Source organism: Rhinichthys klamathensis, unplaced genomic scaffold (genome assembly GCF_029890125.1).
Source record: "Rhinichthys klamathensis goyatoka isolate OS25496 unplaced genomic scaffold, OSU_Roscu_1.1 h1tg000682l_1, whole genome shotgun sequence".
Classification (NCBI taxonomy): domain Eukaryota; kingdom Metazoa; phylum Chordata; class Actinopteri; order Cypriniformes; family Leuciscidae; genus Rhinichthys; species Rhinichthys klamathensis.
Window position 1 is genome coordinate 47,501 of NW_026607113.1, and position 24,000 is coordinate 71,500.

General features: G+C 37.4%; 1 protein-coding gene across 5 annotated transcripts in view; it reads right to left on the reverse strand.

Annotated features, from left to right (window-relative positions):
• Window positions 1–24,000, reverse strand: part of ddhd1a (DDHD domain containing 1a) — a 52,595-nt gene that overhangs the window by 72 nt on the left and 28,523 nt on the right. For all 5 annotated transcript variants that reach the window (XM_056241892.1, XM_056241893.1, XM_056241894.1 and 2 more), the window contains 7 exons: window positions 21,939–22,201; window positions 19,366–19,441; window positions 18,644–18,793; window positions 14,607–14,671; window positions 10,839–10,993; window positions 3,199–3,366; window positions 1–409 (listed from right to left, as the gene is read on the reverse strand). The exon at window positions 1–409 is cut by the window's left edge and continues 72 nt beyond it. In XM_056241892.1, the coding sequence (XP_056097867.1) occupies window positions 225–409; window positions 3,199–3,366; window positions 10,839–10,993; window positions 14,607–14,671; window positions 18,644–18,793; window positions 19,366–19,441; window positions 21,939–22,201 (1,062 nt within the window). In that variant the 3' untranslated portion in view covers window positions 1–224. The remainder of the gene's footprint in view (window positions 410–3,198; window positions 3,367–10,838; window positions 10,994–14,606; window positions 14,672–18,643; window positions 18,794–19,365; window positions 19,442–21,938; window positions 22,202–24,000) is intronic.

A 24,000-nucleotide genomic window follows, 5' to 3' on the forward strand; every position in this document is an offset into this window, starting at 1 on the left:
TTATGATGTACCGCTGACTAAATAGACATTGATTTGACCCATGTACTGCATACACTCTCCGTTCTTTGGACTTACATTATGTAAAAAAATATGACAGTTTCTTAATAACGCGATTGAGCGCTGCATGTTTGCATAGTCCAGCCTGTGTCCGTACGGGAAAGGCTTCGGGAAGAAACTCAGAGGCACCAAGTGTTGTTTAAAGTGTTCGAGAGGGACCGGATGGGTCAGTCTTTACTGTGTGTGTGTTCTGCCGGGTCTGAGCTGGTCTGGGGCCTGTATATGAAGGTCAGGAGGAACAGGGCCACATCATGGGACGTCCAGTAGGCCGTGTGTGAGGTCACAGCTGACCAGTAGCGGCTCTCCACCAGACCCTCCCGAAGCTCGTAGTCCATGCGATGCTCCATCTCAACTGGGACACACACAACAGCAGAAAACAGTCATGTCTACCTGAATGATCCTTCAACCGCGGGTCAAAACCACCCAAAGCACTCAAATTATACTTCATTTGTGTTTGTCCAGAAAGCTGCTTATATTTCATTTTGATCATATTTTTTCTATTTTTTAATGCAATTTTTTGGGGCATTTTTTGTTATTTTTTATTCTGTTTACCTTCAAATTACTAGATTTAATCAATAAATAAACAGAATTTTTTTTTTTTTTTTTGTCCAGAAAGCTTCTTATATTTCATTTTGATAATATTTTTTTCTATTTTTTTTATGTAATTCTTTGGGAGATTTTTATTTATTTTTTGGTCCAGAAAGCTTCTTATATTTCATTTTGATAATATTTTTTAATGCAATTTTTTTGGGACATTTTTTTTTTGTTTACCTTTAAATTACTAGATTTAATCAATAAATAAACAGAAAATTATACTTAATTTTTTTTTGTCCAGAAAGCTTCTTAAATTACAAAATAGAAAAATATTATCAAAATGAAATATAAGAAGCTTACTGGACAAAAAATAAAAAAAATAAAATCTCCCAATTTTTTTTTATTACAAAATAGAAAAAATATTCTCAAAATGAAATAAAAATCTCCCAAAAAATTACATAAACAAATTGAAAAAATATTATCAAATGAAATATAAGCAGCTTTCTGGACAAAAAATAAATAAAAATCTCCCAAAAAATTATATTTCATTTTGATAATATTTTTTCTATTTTGTAATAAAAAAAATTTGGGAGATTTTTATTTTTTGTTTTGTCCAGAAAGCTTCTTATATTTCATTTTGATAATAATTCTTCTATTTTTTAAATGTATTTTTTTGGGAGATTTAAATTTTTTTTGTACAGAAAGCTTCTTATATTTCATTTTGATAATATTTTTTAATGCAATTTTTTTGGGAGACTTTTTGTAATTTTTTATTCTGTTTACCTTTAAATTACTAGATTTAATCAATAAATAAACAGAAAATTATACTTAATTTGTTTTTGTCCAGAAAGCTTCTTATATTTCATTTGATAATGTTTTTTTCTACTTTTGTATGTAATTTTTTGGGAGATTTTTTTTTTTTTTGTCCAGAAAGCTTCTTATATTACATTTTGATTATATTTCTTCTATTTTTTAAATGTAATTGTTTGGGAGATTGTTTTGTTGTTGTTCAGAAAGCTGCTTATATTTCATTTTGATAATATTTTTTAATGCAATTTTTTTGGGAGATTTTTTGTTATTTTTATTTTGTTTACCTTTAAATGACTAGATTTAATCAATAAATAAATAGTCATTTGAGCACATTCCTCACATTCTCTCAACATAAATTCAAAACAACTCACAATTTCATGCCTAACCCTATTAATTCAGCTCTAAATATCTCACATTGGGTGTGTTTGCCGACCTCTTGTGGAAAAGATAATAATATAACATGATATTTCATGACTCTAGATGGCCTTATAGCTCTATATGCAGCAAATGAGCTGTTCCGCTGGGTCCTAAATTCATTTATCTTCAGTATGCATTCGGATACACATGTAGACATTATAAAATAATTTTTTGGTAAAGTTTGAGCATTTTTAGTTCGAATTTTGAGCAGTTTTAGGTTTTCAATTTGACCTGCGAGTGAAGGATGTGTTACTTGTTAAAATTTCAACCACAAAACTCTTTGAATCCATTCAAAAATAAAATGGTGTATTCATGATTCAAGTGCGACAAAACTCATGAGGTCTTGGACCCCCTCTGATGAACTCAATAAAAACCCTGAAGGATTAGGGTTTAGGTCAAACATACACTGAGATTCAAAAGTTGAATTGTTTAAGTATAGTTTATACTAGTCATGGAAATGTATTTGTATGTTACATACATAAATGTTACATTTTATTTCCTTTTTTTACTAATTGTACAATTGTTTAAAGCAATGGTTCTCAATCTTTTTGTCTCGTTGTGTAACCCTAAATTTGAGCTTCATATATATATATTTTTTTAACTTTGTTGTAACTGTTTTTATTAAGATGGCATTATTTTGATCATAAATAGAGTAAAAACAGTAACTGTGAAAAATAATTACCAATTAAAAAAAAACTGAATATATGTGTGAATATATTGTGTATTAAATTAATGAACCACGATTCAGTTCGTGATTTCACAATGTTCAAGAACTGTGCTTAATTAAAAAAATAGTTATTGAGAGAACATTTTTTTATTTTTTGAGTTTTTACCATTTCAATTTAGATTATTAATTTAGAGTTTTGAATATATATATATACACACACACACACACTTCACAAAAGTTTGGAATAATTAAGATGTTTTATATATTTTTGAAAGAGTATCTTCTGCTCACCAAGGCTGCATTTATTTGATCATAATTACAGTAAAACCAGTGAAATATTATTACAAATTTAAAATAACTGTTCTGTGTGAATATATAGTAAAGTGTAATTTATTCCTGTGATCAAAGCTGAATTTATCATCATTACTCCAGTCTTCAGGGTCACATGATCCTTCAGAAATCACTCTAATATGAGGATTTGATGCTCACGAAACACTTATGATTATTATCATAGTACATTTTTGTGAAAACTTTCCTCAGGATTCTTTGATTAATAGAAAGTTGAAAATAACAGCATTTGTTTGAAATATAAATTATAAATGCCATTACTGTCACTTTTTTGCTGAATGAAAGTATTAATGTATTTCACTCCATCGCTGGATTCATCATCTCTCCACATTAAGACACACACACACACCGTTGGCTGTACACACCTGCTGCGTCGAATAAAGAGGAGGATGGAGATATGGCTGAAAATGAAAAAGTGCTTTGGCTGTCCTCACTGTCACACATCCCAGAATCCCCGGCTGACGGCAGGCTGGGCGAGCGAGAGAAGCGGGAGAAGAGGATCCCGCCGATGCCCTTGCCGATGCTCGCAGCTCCTGCACACACACCAGACGCACAGGTTAGCAGACGACACCAGCTCATGTGATACACTTACAATCTTACTCAATGTGAATTATGACAACTTTTAGAGTGTAAAACATTATCTCTCTCTTTTCTTCTTTTGCTGCCTATAAAGTCCCCATGAAATCAAAATGTACTTATTTTTTTATGGAAAAATGCAGTATTTATAATAAATGATTTATCCGTCCACGTCATTTTTAAAACAAATTCCTGTTCCTGGTAATCTTGAATCAGAATATGCAGCATCTCTTCTGTTCTCTGATGACGAGGGCGGGGCTATAACCTGTCACTCACATGAGATCAGCCAATAGCAAACCACAACCATCCAATCAACTCCCCACAGACACAATCAAGCCCCGCCCACATTTGTTCCTGTTCCAGAAGCGTTTCGCTCGGATATACGGCAGAATAGGGAAGAAAAGACTGAGCAACTTCTGTTTCATGGCAACTTTAAGACTTCTATGTAAATGCAGGAAAGCTGAATGTACGTGGCAGAAAACAAAGCTAGAAATAAAGTATAACATTTTAGGTATTTTCCCAAGGTCCTTAAAGTCCCCCTGTGGTGTAAATCCAGCTTTTAATGTTGTTTATGTGTGTATGTGGTGTTTTTAATATGCTTTAAGACACACCACGTGTAAGTTCATAAGTCGACAGCATTGCTGAGTATTTTCTGCTTAAAACTGCAGTGACTAACTAAGACAGTCTCAAAAACACGGTGTGAAATCGCTGGTGTTTCTGACGTCACAAACGACCTTGTAACCAATCAGATCAACGTGTGATCGTCAACCAGTGGATCTCTGAGCTGAGTGAGTGAGTGGAGGCGGGGCTCATTTGCATATGATAATTTGAATAGAACTGCATATACTAAACACTTTTTTTTTATGTCATTTTGGTGATCAAAGATGAGTTTTAAAGGATAAAATTATTGACTACAGGGGGACTTTAAAAACTGGTGTTGTCAGACCTCATCTAAAAAAAAAAAAGAGCAATCTGGATAAGTCAGTTTTGAACAACTATAGACCATCACAAATCTCCCTTTATTGATGGTTGTTTTTTAAATCAGATGAGCAACTCAAATGACTATTTGGACAACTTCCAGTCAGGTTTCCGAACACACCAGAGCACAGAGACAGCATTGAGTGAGATATAAAATTATATTTGGCTAAATGCTGATGCTGGTAATATTTCTGTGTTGGTATTACTAGATCTTAGTGCTGCATTTGACACTGTTGACCACGATATACTCCTCAACAGACTGGGAAGGTCAATGTTTAGCTCATATTTAGAAGGCAGAGGCTACTTTGTGAGCATAGGCAGTTATGAATCTGCTTTGACACATTGAGTAAAACACGGTTCAATCCTTGCGCTTCTACTCTTCAGTTTGTATATATGCTCCCGCTAGGCCAAATAATTCAAAACAACAATATTGCTCATCTCAGCTATCCAGATGACACCCATATCTACCTAGCTCTGTCACCTAACTCCCTGTGCCAGTGCTTACATGAATTTCTGTCATGACAACTCTGAGAGTGTTTAGCATGGTAATGGATATGACTTGGGCTGGGACGATACACCCATCTCCCGATTCGATGATGTATAAGATGAGTCATATTTACAAAAACAAATCATCACATCTTTCTGAGTTTTATTTCAGAAGCATCATACAATACTACATTCTCTTGAATAAATGATTCAATATCAAATAAAATTTTAAGTCACTTGTCGCCACTTTTTTTTTAAACACCAAGTTTCTATCAAAAGCTGATTTTGACGGCTACATCAGTGTTCATATTTGAACTTGAAACTTTTATCCCAGTCCTTCTATGATAGGTTGAACTATTGCGCCACAGAAATAATGAGACTATGAGGTTGAAAAGAGTGTTTGTGAAGCGGTTTCATGACGACTCTCTCCGGGTCAGCGCCAACACAGCTTTGAATGTTGCGATATGATTTTGTCAAAGTTTAATAGACAGACGAACTGGAAGATGGCGTGTGTGTTTGAATGGAGATCACAGTCTTTTAAAGATGAATCGTGCAGCTCTACTGTCTTATCTCTCTCTCAGTATATGTGTAGAGTGAGGGATTTCAGTGCGTTCAGCCTCACGTCTCTTCCACACACACACACACTTGGGATATTACGACACTCAACACACACACACACTTCATCCTCTGTTGGAACAAAAGAGGCTAACTTCTGTCAACCTCGTCTACAAGCAAGGACAAAAATAAAGCAATTTCATTTGAATTAATATCGAATCTGGAATAAAAAAATCGATTTTAGAATCGTAAAAAAATAAAATAAATAAAAACACGATAGCTAGGTGAATCGATTTTTTCTCCCAGCCCTAGATATGACAGTGTTGATATGTCTGGTCTTGGCGGTATAAATCTGCTACACTGCTGCTGTACTGGACTTGCTATTGTCAATACACACACGACACACTTCTGTGAGCAAGACAGACATGCTGCTACTGTACAATATAGCGTACATGAATTATCCCATAGCAGATCTATACAGGTGGAGCTGGGGAAGGGGAGGGTTTCTGAAAGCACGCAGCAAATGCTAACAAACATCTGAAGGTTGAGCAGCGAGCTCATTGGCTACTGATTCAGCAGGAACCAATCAGCTGTGCCCTATAGAGAATCATGTGATTGCAAGCAGATTGAGTTAAAGGTGCAATGTGTAATAATTTTGAGTATCTATTAACAGAAATGCAATATGACATCCATAACTATGTTTTCAGAGGTGTATAAAGAACTTACTTAATAAACCGTAATGTTTTTATTACCTTAGAATGAGACATTTATATCTACATAACCACGGGCTCCCCCTTCTATGAAGGTCGCCATATTGTGACGTCATGTTTCTACCGTAGCCGACAGCGAACACACACAGCGCTACAGAGCGCGCTTCGTCACTACCTTGAAAGAGAAGCCGCAGAAAGTTAAAGCTAGCCATAGACACCGTGAGGAGTGACTTTTCCCTTGTTAGTGTAAAATATGTAGCTGGATTGTTTCATGTAACTTAGTTCTTCTCCCTCGCTGTGTTATGGCTTTGGCAATCAGCTGATTACTATTAATATATTATATATTAAGACCCTTGATCCTCACCTGACTATGGCTTTGTAAACTTTATCCATGATGTGGTTTATAATGGACTGTGGTACAGAAACAGTGACAATGTTACACACTCTTGGCTTACTCTGGCTATTCTCTGCTGTCTCAGACGACGATATGTTTGTCCCGTTTGAGCCACCGTAGCTTCTTCGCAAGGGAGGGGTGAGCAGTGGGCGGAGCTCTTAGTGCAACTCGCAACCGAACCGCTAGATGCTGCTAAAAATCTACACACTGCACCTTTAAAGGACAGTCAGTCAGCGCCATCTTGAGTTTCATGACAGAACTTTGTATTTAACCGCTGGATGTGCCAAAACTTTCTTCAGTTAAATAAAGATAAAACAGAGGTAATCGTATTTGGCAAAAAAGATGAAGTATCAAAGGTATATTCTTATCTTGACACCAGGGGTCTAAAAACTAAACATGAAGTCAGGAATCTTGGTGTCATCCTGGATTCTGATCTAAGCTTCAGACGCCATTACTAAATCAGCATAGTGCGAATCAGATGTGTGCCTGAGCAATACCTAGAGAAGCTTATTCATGCATTTGTCAGGATCTGACCGGGAACACTTCCCATAAATCCTGATGTACTCGTTACATCATAAGACGGATGGCGTCTACGCTATTAGGCTGCGTTCCAGTCATGCCCTTCTCACTCGCTAACTTCCCTCCGTCTCGTTCACTCGGATGTACGTCATTGCTTGCGTTGCATGAGTGCCACGACTGCCGGAAACTGCAATGGCTGAACTGGAACGTCCTAAGCCCTTGATCACTTGGAATCTACAATGGAGTTAATTTATTATATATATATATATATATATAATAAAAAAAATTACCTTTAAGAATTTGTTTAATGCAGCATCCAAATGTATACCGTAAAACTTCAAATAATAGCCGAGTCCCAAATAGACGCCTGTCTCTTTTACACGCCTGGTGTGGCTGCAGGTTTGGGTAAATAAAGGCCGGTCTCAAATAGAGGCCGGGTCTGTTTTTTAGTTTCGGGTTGTATTTAATTTTCTAAAACCCGTCAGAGCGTCCGCCCCGGCCGCGCGCGCGCACTCTCACGTCTTCAAACAACACGAGCGCTGTCTTGCTCTCTCTCCCTCGCGCATATTAATCAAAATCAGTTGACGCGATAGTTAAAGGTCGGAAGACCGCAGTTTCACGTGGAGCATTTGGAGATTTTTTAGAGATTAGAGACTCTACGCCTACACTCAATGAACAACATCTCAACACTAAATAATAAAGGCCTGTCTCAAATACAAGCCGGTGCAGTTCGACGATTTGGGAAAATAAAAGCCCGGGCTACGATATGAAGTTTTACGGTATAGATGTGTTTGGGTTGTTTTAAATGAAAAAAAATCATAATTAATATATCATAGAGTTGTTTGTGGTGGTGGTGATTAGACGAGATCTGCGGTGACGTCACAATCGTGTTGCATTGTGGTATATGGCGCTGCCTGAAGTGCACATATGAAGTAGACTCGCTCCCTCGGTCAAAATCAAGTCGGTCCATATAAACTTCCCTTGTCCACTTCACGAAGTGGAACACACTTCAAAATGGCGGCAGGGATTGTCCCGAGGGGAAGTGCTTAGGGAAGTTCGCAAGTGCGTTTCTAAAAGTGGACTGGAACCAAGGTTACTATAGTTTAGCATTTTTCATTAGTTTTTATTTTTATTTCGTTTTGAATTTTTGTTTTCACATTCAGTTTAGTTTTAATTAGTTTTTAAAGTGGGTCTGCTAGTTTAGTTTAGGGGTGGAACGGTACATGTATTCGTATCGAACCGAAACGGTACGGGCGTCACGGTTCGGTGCACGAATTTACACGGAGAATACACGGTACAAAAATAAATAAAACTCGCGTGCAAATTAATAAATGTAATGCGGAACTACTGTTAGATACGCGGGTTCTTTAGGGACACATAATCTGTACTATCGGCTTAGCTCTGAACGCGCGTTCACTTCAAACGTTGGCTTTATACGCGCGTCCTATTCGCTTTGGACTAGCGTCGCATTAGACGCGAATTTGACGCTCTATTTACGTTTGGTGTGACCGTGACCGCACAATGAACAGGCAGCGATGTCAAGATGTGTGTGTGTGAGTGTGAGTGTGAGTGTGTGTGTGTGTGTGTGTGTGTGTGTGTGTGTGTGTGTGTGTGTGTGTGTGTGTGTGTGTGTGTGTGTGTGTGTGTGTGTGAGTGTGAGTGTGAGAGAGAGAGAGAGAGAGAGAGAGAGAGAGAGAGAGAGAGAGAGAGAGAGAGAGAGAGAGAGAGAGAGAGAGAGAGAGGCGATCGAACAGTGGAAACATAAAAAACATACTCCGTCATTTTGTTCATACAGATCATTAAACCTGCAAAGTGTTTACTTATATTTGTGTACACTCGCAATAAAACACAACATTGTGCTTTTGTCACACTGTAAACTCTTGTCAAACTGTAACCTACAACTGTCACCCAACCAAAATCACACACACACACACACACACACTGTTTTAAAAGCAAAACATATTTATCCAACTCCATTTCAAAACAGTCTGTGGGTCCCATCTTTTGGACATTCATCATATTGCATTGGTTTTCATTTCTCGTCCTCGGAGCACTAATCTTACACATTCTACATTGATTAAAAAAGAAAATCGAATGTGTTTTTAATGGTAGTATTATTTTATACAGAAATCAATTATTTATAATTCAGATGAGAATAATGTTACATTGTTAATTAATAATGTTAATTAAAATGAAGGAAAACAAATATATTGATCTGAAATATAGCAAAATAATTTTAAATTAATTCAGGTACAATTACCGAACATATCGCAAGGTCTTTTTGTCTTTTTATTAATTTAATTAATAAACTAATTATATAAAACTATTGTCAGTGCACTACAAATAAACTGGTTCTATGCCTTAAAATAAAACTTATTTAAAAAATACAATGCCTTCTGCATTTTTGTTTTGCTTTTCCCTCCATTGTACCGAAATCGTACCGAACCGTGATGTCTGAACCGAGGTATGAACCGAACCGTGACTTCTGTGTACCGTTCCACCCCTAGTTTAGTTTAGCTTTTATTTTTTGAAAATGCTTAGTTTTAGTGTTAGTTTTTTTGTAGTTTGGGTTATTTGTCAGGGGCAAGGTTCAAAAAGGTCAGAAAAAGAATTGTGTAATAATAACTCAACAAAAACATCATACAATTTTAGAAATATCTATTCAACAATAAAACCAGTACATAAAATGTAGCCTACAATGTGAAATGTACCTTTACCTTACAAAATCCACACATCTTCTTCTATATAAAATTCACACCCTATACAAATCCCACAGCTGTACAATTTCCACACCCTATACTAAATTGACCCTATACAATACTCATCTGGATTGAAGCAGCAAACATTCAGTGTAAGAGTAAATTAATGACATAACATTATTTAATATTTGAATCACAGCTTATAGTGTTTTGACATAGACAACCCAAGTGCATTTTACCTCAAATTTGCGACTAGTTAACTTTCTAAAGAAGGCGCAATCGCTTCTCGGGTCGACATTAACACACTGACCAAATTGTATTAAGAATTTAAAATATTTTTACACCACTTTTTAATGTGTGATTGTGTAAAGGTGTTCACGAGATACCAACCTTTCGCGAACTTGCTTTCAACGTCGCACTCTCGTTTTCATGGAGACGCGATGTGCACGGAAGGGAGGGGCTGTGTGTGTGTGTGTGTGTGTGTGTGTGACAGAGACGAAGGGAGAGCAGGGAAAGGAAATGCAGCTGAACGAATACACTCCGTGTTTTAAATAGCGTTAAAAAATGAAAGACATTGACAAAGACGAAAACTAAGGACATTTACTCTAATTTTATTTTAGTTAGTTTTGCCAAACACACATTACAGTTTTAGTTAGTTATCGTTTTTTTGTAATGCCTCGTTTTTATTTTTATTTCAGTTTTTCCCACCTAGTTTTCGTTTTTTCGTTCGTTTTCGTTAACGATTATAACCTTGACTGGAACGCAGCATTAGTCTCTCTGTCTATCCCGAGGTTTACCGCAGTCCGCCGGATCCAGGCCGTATCCGGATCTGATGAAGGAGGACCTGCGCCTGCACACGGCGACAACGCAGTTCTGAAGTCTCAACTAGTCTACTAGTAACTAATGATCGTTGTGACGGAAGTGAGTCAATCAAAACTAACTTTAGCTGGACAGTAACTTTATTCTAGAGCTGCTGTAAAGCTAAAACAATCTCTGTTACTGTAATCTCCTGTTAATACTGTAAAGCTGCTTAGAAACCATCCATATTGCTAAAAGCGCTGTATAAATGAAGGAGACTTGACTTGTACCCAGTATGCTGGCCTTGCCCAGGTTGGTGATGGACTCGCCGTAGTGTCGACTGGCCAGGACAGGTGAGGTGCTGGGACTGTTCTCTGTGTCGTTACTGACGTTTATATATGTGGGTCTGATCTCATCATATGGACTGGAGTTGATGGTGTTACACCTTAAAAACAACATCAAAATCAAAATTCAAAATCATATCAGAAAATCCCAACATACAGAATTATTGCGAATGTAACCTTTAAAGGGGTCATATAATGCCATTTTTGTACAAGCTAATATGATTCTTTAGGGTCTAAATTAAAAGTTTGTAATATACTTTAATTAAAAATTCTCATTAGTATTGTAAGAAAACACTTATTTTACTTGGTCAAAAACAGCTCTGTTTTCAGCAAGCCGTTTCAGTGCATATGACTTTAAATTAGGGATGTCCCGATCAGGTTTTTTTGCCCTCGAGTCCGAGTCATTTGATTTTGAGTATCTACCGATACCGAGTCCCGATCCGATACTTATATAATACATAAAAAAAGAATAAAGAAGAGAGAAAAAACAGATCCAGGATGTTCCTTATTTTTTATTTAATTCACCTTATTTTAACATTCAACAACTCTGTTAACAAACAGAGCACTTCTGTGAGGTAGCTTGAACAATCAAGTAATAAATAACAAAAAATCTTCACTTTTAGACTTTAGTGCAACAGTAAATATAGAAAAAGTCTAATATAAAAACAAATAGCACCTCAACTTAAAATACTCAGCAGGCATGTAAACAAAAAATAAAAATGTTTTAAAAGTGTATAAAAAAATAATGAGCATATATATATATATATATATATATATACATTAGGGGTGTAACAGTTCACAAAATTTGCGGTTTGGTTCGATACAATACAGCAAAAAGTAAGAAATGCCAGAGAAATTTCCTATTTATTAAAAGAAAAACCTTTAAATAAGTTTGAGTTTTCCTACATCTTTAAACTTTCAGGTTTATAAATGGGGGTAATCTTTGAAGGATGAACAAATAATGTTTTGGTAATCACATTAAAAATAACATTTAAATATTTGAGTTTTGAAGTGCAACATTAAATCCATGTTCACAATGTTTCTCCTGGTTCCCACGTCAGCGCTGTTTGATCTAATAGAGATCTACGGTTAATAACGGAGAAATGTGAATGCTTCTCACTAGATCTCGCAGCGATGTTATTACTTCAGTGGCGAATTCAAATGTTTTCTTCACTGGATCTCTCAGCACAGTGTCGCTTGATCTGGCGCTGCACAGATGTTGCTGGTCCGAACTGATAAATGGTCCGTTAAGCACAATATAATGAGTAGCGCAGTTTCGTTCCGCTTTCACACGTTTGCCATTTGATGTTGCGCAACGTTGTGGTGATCGCGCCAGCGCGGATTTTGTCTGCAGTAAAAATGGTCCTAGGAATCGTTCGGTTTGTATCTGTACCGAACCGGAAGCCTCGAACCGAAACGGTTTAATAATTACGAATACATGTACCGTTACACCCCTAATTTACATATATCCGAGTCCTGATCGGGAGGTAACGTCCGATTCCGATCGAGTCTTAAACCACGTGATCGGGCCCGATTTCCGATCGCGTGATCGGATCGGGACATTCCTACTTTAAATGATAATGAGCTTCGCTCACCCCGCCTCTCTGTTCTGTGCGTACACCGTTTGTAACACAAAACACAATAACCATAACGCGTTGTTCAGTATAAACGTGGGATTATGAATTATATTGAGAACATCATACATAGAAAACATGACGTAATGTACCCTAAGTGTAAACCTGCAGCTAGCGATTTGCAAAGATTAATATAAAGTTTAATAAAACGTTACACTCAATTCAGTTGTTCTGGAGGTTCAGCAGGAACACGAATATCTGGTACCGATCCTTTTTTCATGAGCAGCTTCTAAGCAAAACCAGCTTTATACTGATCCTCGTTTATAAAGCAGTCTGGTGTGTGGAATGATTCGCGCAAACATGAGAGCATTGACGTTGCTCGTGGGGAATATTCCCTTCGAAAACAAACACAGCGTCTTCAGCGGTTCGGATTTAGGAACATTAAAATGACTGCTGTGTTCGTTATTACACCCAAGAACAGAACACCACAATCGCTTAGACGCCATTCTGCTCATAGACAGTGCTCCAGCATATCAACAATGACCGCGCCGGTCCGCGTAGACTATGATTGACAGCTCCCTCACGAGCGAGGGCGGGTCTGTGTTGAAACGCTCCTGTCAATCAACAATCGTGGGAGGGGCTTCCGACCGTGTGACGTCACAAAATCGAACGGCTCAATTTGAGGCAGGGGAAAACATATAAGGAGATTAAAACAAAAACACTGGATGGATTTTTATCATTATATGATGGTTGTGTACAGGCACTGCCAACACACATTTCAGTACAATCAACTTGTAAAAGTGCATGTACCATTATATGACCCCTTTAAACCAATGATCCTCAACCAGGGCTCTGGGGCAAACTTCCAAACATTTTTAAATTAATAATAATATTATATACACTACTGGTCAAAAGATTGGAATATTTTTATGATTTTGAAAGAAGTGTCTTCTGCTCACATTATTTTTAATCAAAGATAGAGTGAAAACAGTAAAATTGTGAAAAATAATTATTTTAAATAACTGAATATGTGTGTGAATATATTGTAAAATGTAATTTATTCCTGTGATCAAAGCTGAATTTCCAGCATCATTACTCCAGTCTTCAGTGTCACATGATCCTTAAGAAATCACTCTAATATGAGGATTTTCAGCAGGGATGTATTAAATTGATCAAAAATGACAGTAAAGATTTCTATTTCAAATAAATGCTGTTCTTTTGTACTTTCTATTCAACAAAGAATCCAGAAGAAAATGTAAAAACAAAAAAAATACAGCAAAAACTGTTTTAACACTCTAAAAATGCTGGGTTGTTTCAACCCAAATTGGGGTCAAATTTGGACAAACCCAACCATTGGGTTAAAAAATTTTTATTAAAATTTGTAACCCAACGGTTGGATTCGTCCATAATTGACCCAAATTTGGGTTAAAACAACCCTGCATTTTTTTAGAGTGCAACATTAATATTAACAACCATTATTAATGATTGATCATCAGAAATAATAACCAATAAAAACTGAGCATCAAATCATCATATTAGAGTGATTTCTGAATGTGACACTGGAGTAATGATGCTGAAAATCCAGCTTTGATCACGGGAATAAATAACATTTCACAATAAGATTCACATAGAAAAGTTATTTTAAACTGTAATAATATTTCAAAGTATTTCTGTTTTTAATGAATCTTTGATCAAATAAATTGATGAGCATAAGAGACTTATATAAAAAAATACATAAGAAAATCTTAATTATTCCATATCTTTGACCAGTAATGTATATTCAAAACTCTAAATTAATAATTTAAAATAAAATGGTAAACAAACACAAAAAAAAAATCAACATATTGATTTTTTTTATTTAAGCACAGTTTTTAAACATTCTGAAATCACAAACTGAATAGTGGTTAATTAATTTAATACACCAACACTCCCAGTTTCTGTTAAAAAGAGTTACAACAAAGTTAAAAAAATATATATGGGGCTCAAATTTAGTGTTGGACAACGAGACTGCTTTAAGCAATTCTACAGGAAGGACAAATTAAAAAAGAGGAAAAAAAATGTAACATTTATGCATAAGCATACAAACAAACTTCCCTGACTAGCATAAACTATACTTTAACAATAACAAATCAAGACTCACCAGTGTATTTGGACAGGAGCGATGTTGCTATAGTGCTTTAAAACAAGAGGCTCCAGTCGATAGGCCTGCAATACAGTGAAACAATTATTACAAAAATGCCAAACTCTCTCAAATTAAAGGTGCTCTAAGCGATGTCACGGGTCTTTTAGGCCAAAACATGTTTTGTCACATACAGCAAACATCTCCTCACTATCCGCTAGCTGCTGTCCCCTGAACACACTGTAAAGAAACGCGGTCTCTGTAGACACTCGACCTCCACGAAACACAACAAACTGTTCCAGCCAATCACCAACAAGAATGATTTGGGGGGTGTGGAGGAGAGAGAAGCATGAAGAGGGACGTTAGAACTATAACTCTTTAAGTTTGATATGGCCGACACACGACCGAAGAGATGAACAGATTGCAAAGAACAGGGAAAAGGAGAAGGAACGCGTGAAGTCCCGAATTTACATTGGAAAAGCCTTTGAAAGGTGGCGAGATCTCCGCCGGCAGAAGAGATCCAGTCCGACATCAGGTATAGCTCTGTTTCTGCTTGACAGGGTAAATCCAGTTTGGGTTTTCTAAATGGACTTTCATGTTCGCTAACAAACACAAGGATATAATTAGCTAGAACTATGCAGTCAGCGCTAGCTTTGGTGAACACAACATATGTTTCTAGCAGCTAGCGCTCGATCTCTATTGTAAATGATCAAGCGAACTCACAGTAGGGCGACAGTTTGTGTGAATGATTGTTTTCACCAACTATGAATTTGAATGTTCATTTATAGCCTATTGACAACTTTGACTACATTTGTTTACGACGGAGCCGTTGTTTATGCTCACTGGGAAACGCGAAGCTAACGTTATCTTGCTATTATTGCCTTCTTGTATGGGAGCTAAAGTTATAACCTCACGTGGCGAAACCTTTCATCATGTGTTTCTCTTTTTCTGCATTACATGAACGCATTTATCTAACTTGGCCACATTACACCTTGAATGCAGTATCAGTAAAACTACAGGGGGACGGGATGAGGAGGAGGGGGGTCTGGTCGTGCTAGCCTCCATTTTGTTTGACAATACTTCGAACGTCAACAAGAAGTGACGTCACCCAACATCGCTTAGAGCACCTTTAACAGCAAAGTCACTAGGGCTGGACCCGAATATCTGAATACTCGAATATTCGTTCGGTGGGTTGGTATTCGATTTGAAAATGTTATAGGTATATATATTTTTTATTAAAATATATTATTTAGGCATTAACTCAATTTAATGTGTTTTACTATAAGCCAGGTGTTTTAATAATTTGTGGCATTGTTGTTAATTCGTTAAACTGTAAGGAAGGGATGATAATTTGGTGGAAAATGTGACATTCGAATATTCGTCCTTTTTTTTTTTTTTTTGCACACCTCGAAACGGTTCTCATTCGCGCTTGAATATGTTTTACACTATAAAATCTGGTGAAATATAATACTTAACATATAACTTCGTTATAGCTACTTAAAGGTGCTCTAAGCGATGTCACGCGTTTTTTAGGCCAAAACATTTTTTGTCACATACAGCAAACATCTCCTCACTATCCGCTGGCTGCCTGTCCCCTGAACACACTGTAAAGAAACGCGATCTCTGTAGACAGCCCAGGCTCCACAAACAGCAACAAAAACAAACTGCGGCGACCCGCTCCCCGAAACATAACAAACTGTTCCAGCCAATGACCCACAAGAAGGGCTTGGAGGCGGGGTTTGGGGGGTTAGTGTGCGGATGAGGAGGAGGGAGGGTCTAGCTAGCCTCCGTTTTGTTTGACTATAATTCGAACGTCAACAAGAAGTGATGTCACCCAGGATCGCTTAGAGAACCTTTAAAGGTGGGGTATGTGATTTTCTTTTTTGACCATTTTTTCAAAATCACTTGAAATCCTATTCCTAACCCACTTACAGCCACTGAGTTAAAAGCACTGAAATGAAAATTAAGCAATTTAATCATCTGTGGAACGGGCAGGACTCGAAAAACTCCAGCCAATCATTTCTAAGACCACCTAGAATCATTGGACAGTAAGTGCGTCAATCAAACAGTCGTACCACACCCCCCTCCCCCATCCCCCTCGAGCGAGTCAGGGCCAGCGTTGGAGGAAAGAAGTAGGACCTTTTGAGTTGTGTATTTTCAAAATTTGCCAGCCGTTTTGCAAATCACATACCCCACCTTTAATAAATATATTTGCTTCTTTTTGGACTACTGAAAGTGTTCCTGCAACGGGAGTATCCTCTGGCTAGAGCACAACAGCGGAGTGTGTGTGGACAGAAGTGCCTGAGCTTGTGTTCTGGGTTAAGCTGCGTTGCTTTGACATTGTGGAACATAGAATAATAGAAACAAAATGTATTATCCTTTTTACCCGTTATTACCAATCTAAATTAATCTACTGCGAAATATAGTAGACTTTGAGATTTTACTGGGACGTCACAATTTCGTTTTTATTTTTTCTTTATTTAAATTTATTTTTTCTTTATTTAAATCTACCCTACTTTGTCAGTTATTTGTTAGTGAGAAAAATATTAGACTACCTTATTAAAAATATTGCTTAAGTTAACAGACCTGTGTGTGTGTGTGTGTGTGTGTGTGTGTGTGTGTGTTTTATATCACTAGTGCAGTGTTCTTGGAGCATATAAGCTCTGGTCATGTGAGGCGCGCGCTTCCCGCTGGCGCTGTTCTGTAGTTTATTAAAAGTTTATTAATTCTGAACGTGTCGCGTCTCGCCTGTCTATCTATATTGCACCAAATACGACACTGCACTCCTTGTGAAGTCGTTTGGATGAACGGTTCTCGAAATAATCAAAATGCAAACAGACAGACAGACATATACAGATTCCAAAGCTTCGAATATTCGATGTTCATTACTACCGAAACTTCGAATATTCGATGTTCATTACTACCGAAGCTTCGAATATTCGATGTTCATTACTACCGAAGCTTCGAATATTCGATGTTCATTACTACCGAAGCTTCGAATATTCGATGTTCATTACTACCGAAGCTTCGAATATTCGATGTTCATTACTACCGAAGATTCGATTATTCGATGTTCATTACTACCGAAGCTTCGAATATTCGATGTTCATTACTACCGAAGCTTCGAATATTCGATGTTCATTACTACCGAAGCTTCGAATATTCGATGTTCATTACTACCGAAGCTTCGATTATTCGATGTTCATTACTACCGAAGCTTCGAATATTCGATGTTCATTACTACCGAAGCTTCGAATATTCGATGTTCATTACTACCGAAGCTTCGAATATTCGATGTTCATTACTACCGAAGCTTCGAATATTCGATGTTCATTACTACCGAAGATTCGAATATTCGATGTTCATTACTACCGAAGATTCGATTATTCGATGTTCATTACTACCGAAGCTTCGAATATTCGATGTTCATTACTACCGAAGCTTCGAATATTCGATGTTCATTACTACCGAAGCTTCGAATATTCGATGTTCATTACTACCGAAGCTTCGAATATTCGATGTTCATTACTACCGAAGATTCGAATATTCGATGTTCATTACTACCGAAGATTCGATTATTCGATGTTCATTACTACCGAAGCTTCGAATATTCGATGTTCATTACTACCGAAGCTTCGAATATTCGATGTTCATTACTACCGAAGCTTCGAATATTCGATGTTCATTACTACCGAAGCTTCGAATATTCGATGTTCATTACTACCGAAGCTTCGAATATTCGATGTTCATTACTACCGAAGCTTCGAATATTCGATGTTCATTACTACCGAAGCTTCGAATATTCGATGTTCATTACTACCGAAACTTCGAATATTCGATGTTCATTACTACCGAAGCTTCGAATATTCGATGTTCATTACTACCGAAGCTTCGAATATTCGATGTTCATTACTACCGAAGCTTCGTATATTCGATGTTCATTACTACCGAAGCTTCGAATATTCGATGTTCATTACTACCGAAACTTCGAAGCTCAAAAAATGGTATTCGGACCAGCCCTAGAAGTCACAGAGGGAAATGTAGTGTGGTCGCCTCACCACAGGGTCTGTCGGGTGGAAGATGTTGAAGAGGCGCTGGCAGATGGACTTGGGCATGATGTGGTCCTGGTCGCCGGTGTTCCCGGGCCGAATCCCTCTCAGCGCCAGGAACACGGCCAGAGGAGAGCCCATGCAGAAGAAGTTCTCCACCTGCAGATTCATTATACAGCCAAACCAAAAATTATTCAGACACCAGATATAATGTTTGATATTATTTTTTACTAGTGTGTGCAGGACACTATAGTTCATTTATGTAAGTGAGGAGAGCAAAATAAAGTAAACTGTGACATATTATACCCAAATATTCTTCATACAGTAACATTTATAAACATTTCGGACCAAAAATGATTTCTCCACTTTGAGCTGATCATGTGTTTTCTGTAATTGCTAATGCTCTTTTTACACACAGACTGAACAACATGAAGCATTGCTTGGTCACTGGTCGAGCTAAACTGGTATTATCTAATTGTGTAGTTAAATTGAACAGCTGACAGATATTCAACATAATTCATGTGTGAGAGTCTAACAGAAGGACGGACAAAACCAGTCAAATATCAACTATCAAGTTCTTGTCATATTGTATTACCATTTTCTAAACTATAGCGAATGAACTGTGATAATGTGAGAAATGTTGGAGGTGTCTGGATAAATGTTGGTTTGCCTGTATGGAGGTACAGATGTGTTATTTGAGCTGATCCCCATGTTTATGTTTATTACATCACCTTAAACTTTAGCGTAGGGAAGGGTGCAGGTTTCGATGCCTTCAGGCCCTGAAGCTGATCTTGCAGTTCTCGTAACCTGTCACAGACATCGATTAATTACAAGATTTTGACTTTTTCGTAAGAGTGAGTGGTGCTTGTCTATGCAAAACTCAGTTTCACAATGCTAGGGCTTTGAACACTTTCATTTGAACAGAATCTCTCAGTGGAGTTTGTCTGTGTTTTCAGATCATCTATGCTTTTTCTGCAGTTGCCAGATTGCAAACATGAGTAGTAAATCACCGGGAAGAAAATATATCCTTATAAAGTCCCCCTGTGGTGAAAATCAAGCTTTTAAATGTTGTTTATGTGTCTATGTGGTCTTTTAAATTCATAAGTCGACAGCATTGCTGAGTATTTTCTGCTTAAACTGCAGTGAACCAAAGACAGTCTCAAAAACACGGTTTGAAATCGCTGGTGTTTCTGACGTCACAAACGACCTTTTAACCAATCAGATCAACGTGTGATCGTCAACCAGTGGATCTCTGAGCTGAGTGAGTGAGTGGAGGCGGGGCTCATTTGCATATTCATAGAACCGTGCATACTAAATGAGGCAAAGGTGTCGAGTTACATTCAAGATATTTTAAGGCATGAAAAAAAAATTCCAAGGAAAAAAAACGTTAAAATTTTTTATTTTGGTGATCAAAGATGGATAAAATGATTGACTACAGGGGGACTTTTAACTACATTTTAGTCTTGTCAGTCTCATCACCAATAATGCATGATGATATAGTCACAGCTAGTGTTTAATGATGCCAATGTCATCTAGTCATAAAAAAGTAAAAAAAAGTATTCAGTTTCATTACTAAAATGTACACTACTGTAACGCTGCTATGAAACAATTGTGACCAGCGCTATATATCAATGATGAAGCACTTAAAGGGACACTATGCAGCTTTTTTAGCTTAACTGAACAGCTTCAGAGTTATTGAAATGGTTATATAACTTCTTTCGGGTTGAATGGTGGGCGTCTCGACCCCCCCTGGTGCCTGTGAGCGAAAAAATCTCACTTGCAACTTCGGTGCGGCGGGCCGCGTCAGGAAGTATCGCGTGATATCAGCTCTCGCGATGTAACATATTCCTTTACGGCAACTCACACATACACACAGGAACAAGGAATAGATGGATGGAGTTTGTCACACTATCGTCATGGCTGAGCCGGCATATAAGATGCAGAAAGCTAGGAAAGCATTGTCGGAGGAACAGAGAAAGAGGAAACGGCAGACTGACCGAGCGAGGAGTCGGACACGAGCATAGGCATAATTTGCGGGTGTGTTATGTCCCCATTGAAACTTCTCGCGGCACGGATGTAACGTTACCATTACAAACAAATAAAACATCTCCAGGTAACTCTAGTAGAGCATTCATTTCATTCGTTTGTTAAATAAGAGGCGATCTGAAATGTGTTATTTTTGAAATCAAGTGACCAAAGTGCTCGTTGCCTCTGCGATCAGTGGTGCAGATAAGTGTTCTGTTGTGACGCGCGCCTGAATCCGTTGCGGGGACTGAGAGACTCTCTATATTTTGTTATGGTGAAATCACAAAACCTAATGCACAAAAAACATGTCCCTGCTTGAAATACAACCACTAATAAACAATCGGGTTTGATGAGGAAAATAAACTATACTACTAGCTAGTAGCCTACCGATTAGAACCCAGAACCTCTGACACACTTGGCAAAAGTTCTGCCTCTGGACCATTAAAATTGTCGGATCTATGTATTTAATCACGTGAAAATTCTCACCACTAACAACATATATTATATCTCATTAAACGACAAATTAAACACAATGTACTATTGTATACTATGTAACAGGCATGTCACGCTCTGAGTGAGTGGTATTTACGACAGTAACGTTAAATTCAAGTACTCCACAGTAACTCTAGGGGTCGCTGTTTGACAAAAACGGGATTTCTGCATAATGCCCCTTTAACATGAGGATGATTTAAAGGGTTAGTTCACCCAAAAATGAAAATGATGTCATTAATGACTCACCCTCATGTCGCTCCAAGCCCGTCAGACCTCCGTTCATCTTCGGCACACAGTTTAAGATATTTTAGATTTAGTCCGAGAGCTTTCTGTCCCTCCATTGTAAATGTATGTACGGTATACTGTCCTTGTGTATAACCCGAATACACGGACGCACCAGACACACGTCAGCAGCGGCACTGAACGCGGATCCACAACAGAACCGGAACACAATACAATGCTGAATAAAGTCGGAGTTTGTGTTATTTTTGGAGCAAAATGTATTTTCGATGCTTCAGAACATTCTAACTAACCCACTGATGTCACATGGACTACTTTGATGATGTCTTTATTTCCTTTCTGGACAAGGACAGTATACCGTACATACATTTACAATGGAGGGACAGAAAGCTCTCGGACTAAATCTAAAATATCTTAAACTGTGTCCCGAAGATGAACGGAGGTCTTACGGGCTTGGGACGACATGAGGGTGAGCCATTAATGACATAACTTTCATTTTTGGGTGAACTAACCCTTTAAATGATCTTAGCCGTGTGACCCAGCGCACCTTTGCCTGGTGAGCTGCACTTCCTCCAGCAGGAGGCGCTCTTCGTAACTCGTCCAGTGCGACTCTTCCCCCTGCAGCTGCTCGTGATGCTCCTGCAGACAGAAGCGCACCGGATCCCAGCCCGTCATGATGTCGAAGGTGATCACGCAGCCCAGCGAGTGGGAGATGATGGACACTTTGCCGCCTTTCCTCTCAAATTCAGGGTTTCGTGAGCAGAAGAGAGAATACAGGCGGTTGAGCTCCTGCGTCAAACCTTTAGTGATCTGCAAGGATGAACATTAGCATATAAATAAACAAAATACTTGATTGGTCAGCTATACTGTATATATGCATTGACGTCACTTTCCCGCGGGAACACACTCCCTCGGGCGCACTGAGTGGCAGAAGAGCTGCGGCGTGACTGGGTTTAACACGGGAAACTGCGAAAACGCGAGTAAAACAAACGATTATCAGTTTAAACTCTTAAGTGTCACCGGCCCACCGGTGGGCCCAAATCATTACATTTTTAAAACAGTAATATCCTATACTAAAACTAAACTAATCTTGACAAACTATATATCATTTGAAAGCTTACAATCTCTAGTTTCCATAGTTGGTCATTGATTTTCTTATTAAATTACAGAGGAGCCGTAATTTATCAATTTGCAACAAGAATATTTTCATACTCCTAAGGTGTGTTCAGACCTTTATTTTGAAATAGTGATGAACATGAAAATCATGAAAGAAGGGTAGAAACCTCAGTTTGTTTTCATGCCAAGAGTTCAAAAGATAGCATCCATTCAATTATTTTAGAAAAAAAAGGTCTGGATTTTTTTTAAATATAAAGAAAAAAATTATAGATTCACCATTTGTGATGTGGCAGCGAGCTATAACGCACATACTTGTTCTTTTTATGTTTCTTAGAGGTTGAATTCATATAAAAATCTGCCAAACTTTTCATATTACCTCTGAATAGGATGTCTACTTCATAAATTGTAGGAGAATTGTGGAAATAATGGTTCATATCACTCAAAACACATATGGAAATGGAGGCGCCCTTATTTGGGCAGTAATGGAGTCTGGTTGTCATCTAGTGAAAAAGTTTAGTTCTATAACTTTTTTCCTCTTTCACTTTCTTAATTTATTTCACTTCTACAAAAATCTGCCAAATGTCTTCTTTAAAACGAGACCAATCTTACGTCTTTATTCCAAAGCATTCTTGAATTACAACCATATAAGTTCGAAATGTGCATTTTCATGTATATTCAAAAAAAAAGGGGGGTGACACTCGATATAGTGTTCCTTACAACTTACCAAAGATCCAGTGATCATGGATATCGACATGCAGCAGGAATCATGCTTCCTGATATTTATATGAGCCTGATTTAGACGCCGGGAAATACATAAAGCAAATTTGCCTGTGAACGCTTTATAGAAATACAATCTAGGTCTAAATCCACGTGATCACTCATATCAATGTTATATAGATCTTCATATCGTCCAGCCTTAAAAGTTTAAATTTAAATTCATCCAACTATGCAGAATATACGATGGTAAATATATGAAGAGTTTGGTTCCAAAACGCAATAAATCCATTTAGATTAATTTGAGTAAAAATGTGTATTCTTTACCAAGAAAGTGGAAAGATGAAAACCACTATTTTCTGTTTCAAACTTTCACAGAGCATTTGTAGGTCATAATAACAAAACAAAAAAAATCCAGGTTTTGATTTTCAAAGATTTCGGTAACACTTTATTTTAAGGTGCTTGTAATAAGCAGTAGTTAACAGCTAATAAGACACTTATAAGACCTTATAAGATGCATATAAGCATTAACTAATGATAATAAATAAATAAAATTAAATAATAAATTTCTCAAGTATCAATACATTGCACTTTTAGAACAGCCGGACAAACATAAATGGTAACACAAACTCCCAGTCACTTAAAAGTTGACCTTCCCAAGAGGGAGTAGTTTCCCTGATCTCTTCAGGGCCTGGACCTTTAATTAACCCTTATATGAAGTAGTTAATGCTTATATGCATCTTATATGCATCTTATAAGGTCTTATAAGTGTCTTATTA